Source organism: Limulus polyphemus, unplaced genomic scaffold (assembly GCF_000517525.1).
Source record: "Limulus polyphemus unplaced genomic scaffold, Limulus_polyphemus-2.1.2 Scaffold50, whole genome shotgun sequence".
Taxonomy (NCBI): Eukaryota; Metazoa; Arthropoda; class Merostomata; order Xiphosura; family Limulidae; genus Limulus; species Limulus polyphemus.
In genome coordinates, this window is record NW_013665660.1 from 1456081 (window position 1) to 1459062 (window position 2982).

At 33.2% G+C, this 2982-nt stretch overlaps 1 protein-coding gene across 2 annotated transcripts in view; it reads right to left on the reverse strand.

The window, feature by feature from the left end:
* LOC106463086 (alanine--glyoxylate aminotransferase 2, mitochondrial-like) overlaps positions 1–2982 on the reverse strand; it is an 18417-nt gene that overhangs the window by 9114 nt on the left and 6321 nt on the right. For both annotated transcript variants that reach the window (XM_013923059.2, XM_022390803.1), the window contains exon 6: positions 257–454. In XM_013923059.2, the coding sequence (XP_013778513.1) occupies positions 257–454 (198 nt within the window). The remainder of the gene's footprint in view (positions 1–256; positions 455–2982) is intronic.

The window sequence follows — 2982 nt, forward strand, 5'->3', positions numbered from 1 at the left end:
CTGCATTAAAAAAGATACATGCATATCTATCTGTTTATTTATTTATATACATAAAAAAAGAGAAATCTGTGTGGAAAATAAAACAAATTTAACTTCATGTTTGAATATCTCAAGCATGATTTTGATGCAACTGGTTATGTATCGACTTTTTAGTGGATATACTTTAATATATCATTGATATCAAATATTATAAAATAAGAATTACTTATTTCAAAAGTAGTCTTTGAATAAGAAATTATAATAAAAAACAACATACCTGAATACTTTCAGCAAAGAAAGCTGCAATTCTCTTTTTTGGCAGTGAATATTTGAATATTTCTTGTAGTTGTTCTATATATTGGTTAGTAGCTTGGCACTGGTTAGTTTCACAGCTACATTGTCGCTGTGTTTGAACTGGTGAATCTCGACAATGAGAACCTCCCCAAAGTCCTTTATAGGGGTCTGGGTTCATGGTCTATCCAAGAAAAATTCTCACTTATGAAAAATTATCCTGTTGTTTTTAAGAACTAAAAAAAAGAAACATTATATGAGCAGTATTATATGGTATAATAAGAAAAAGTAAAGTGATACCTATTCCCAAAATAGATTTATATTCTGCCTTTTTTATTCAAACATCTGGAGTTTATCAGTCTGTATTTAGGGCTAGTAGTAGTAATGGTTAACTGCCTTAAATGAAATGAACTACCAAACTTCAAACTGATAATTTACTTTATTATTATTGCCCTTTTCCTATAATGGCTGATACAATATCTTATGAAGCGAGTTCTGAAAAAAATACGGTAATATAATCTAAATAAAATTTGTATTCCACTGATTTTTAAAGTAATCATACAATTTTAGTTAACAAAACCAGTTCAAATGGTCTCGACAAATCCTGGGCGCCAAGTCATTATGGCGACTTAAAATTTCATTGTGGCACCTACTATTTTTTCCATTTTATTTGTGCGTAGGGCTGTGCTAAATACAACTCGAGTCTAGAACAGTTCTGGACTCTTGGAAGTCCAGAACTATTTTTGCCTTCCTTGAGTCCTAAATCAAACTGTGTTCCTAGGATTTTAATGGTGGATTCAGCACTTCATGTTTTTTTCAGGAATGAAGCACTGAGGTTACAAAACATGTTATTAATTTTGTGCCATTTTGTTTTTCTTCTTTCTCTCAATTCAACCAATCAGTGCAAGTGTTTAGACTCATACAGGACCAAAGGCAGTTAAATTCAGGCAATACTATCATGTGATTGTTAACATGCACTAGTTGCTGTGAAAGTAAATAAATATACACTGGTACCTTGGTGGTCACATGAAAGCAAAATATCGTGGATAACAGAAATAGCATATAATCAAGGAACTAGTGTATCTCATTAGTTAGCCCAATGTTTAATTTAAATAACAATTTTCAATATATTTAAGTTCCTTGTTTTAAATTATAATCTTCTTACTGTCGTTTAATCACATTATCATGAAAATTATAAAAGTCGTCCCAATCATAATCATAAAAGCCAAATATTGGTGGGTCAGTCAGAGGTCACGCTCGTGAGTTACACGAGTCCAATTTCATTTTTCTCCTATAATACTTCCTTTGATCCATGGCTGCACTAGGTTATTCATCTTTCTTCTGAAAATACTGCACCCATTAGTGTTAAAGGGACAAGTTCAATGCTGAGAAAAGAACTGTTCATTTGAAACATCTCAGGAAATTTTCAAGATGTTTCCTTGCAGTTTTATACATTGTTTTGAAGTCACTGATCTTTATATACATGAGCAACAAGTGCTGGATAATAGGGACCATTGAAAAAGTTCTGAATTGTTCATCACTTAAATAAGTTTAGGATTTGTGGGTTTAATAGAAAATGCTAACTGAATAGATTAAGAATCCTGTAAAAATATTTCCTAACAAATCAATAAAAATAGGGATTGATGCGAGCGTTCAATCATCAATAAGTTCAATGGCTGAAGCATCTACCCAAGAAATTTGAGACATGGGTTCAAACTCCACTTAGTTTCAGTTTAATAATGGTTGGAGACGCTTAAATGGGTAATGAAGAAAAACTTTAATATAAGTTTAACATAACAGCAATTGTACAACGTTTTGACAAGGTTTTGTCATCATCAGGTACAAAGAATATCAAAGAAGTTTATGGAAATGTTTTGAATGTTCGTAAATGTCAACGATGGCTCAGCAAATTTTGTTTAGGTGACTTTAGCCTTAAAAACTGTGATGGCAGGGGTCAACAAGTTGGAATTGATATTGATGCTCTGAAGATGCTTGTTGAGTCTAGCCCAAGGCAACACACTGGTGAAATGACCCTGAAATTGCATGTCTCTCATGAAACAATACATAAACATCTAAGGAATATGGGAAAACTCTTTAAAGAAGGTGTTTGGGTGCCTCACGAATTCTCCAATGATCATCGTTTCCAACGTGTGAACATTGCTTCGTCTCTTTTGGCGCGTAATGCGCATGAAACATTTTTGGACAGAATTGTCACCGGTGATGAAAAATGGATTCTCTATGGAAATACTTAATGCCAAAAACAAAAACCACTCCATTTGCAGAAAGTGATGCTTTCCATTTGATGAGACATTAAAGGAGTAACTCATTTCGAACTCCTCAATCCACAGCGAACTGTCAATGCAGAGATCTACAGTCAGAAACTGGAATGTTTAAATCAAGTCCTTCATCAGAAATGCTTTTCATGCTTTTTACGTTTGACGCAACCCAACATTATGGAGTTGGGTTGGGAAGTTCTCCCACACACACACCATATTCTTCAGATATGGCACCATCAGATTATCATCTTTTTTGTTCACTGCAACACCATCTTAATGAGAAAATGTATGCAAATGTGGAAGGTGTTAAAAAGGACATCGACATGTTTTTTGCTTCATAACCAAATGATTTCTTTAATCAGGACATTAACAATCTGATAGTAAGATGGAAAAGCATAATTGATAAGAATGGAGCCTATTCATCTAATAAATGTTT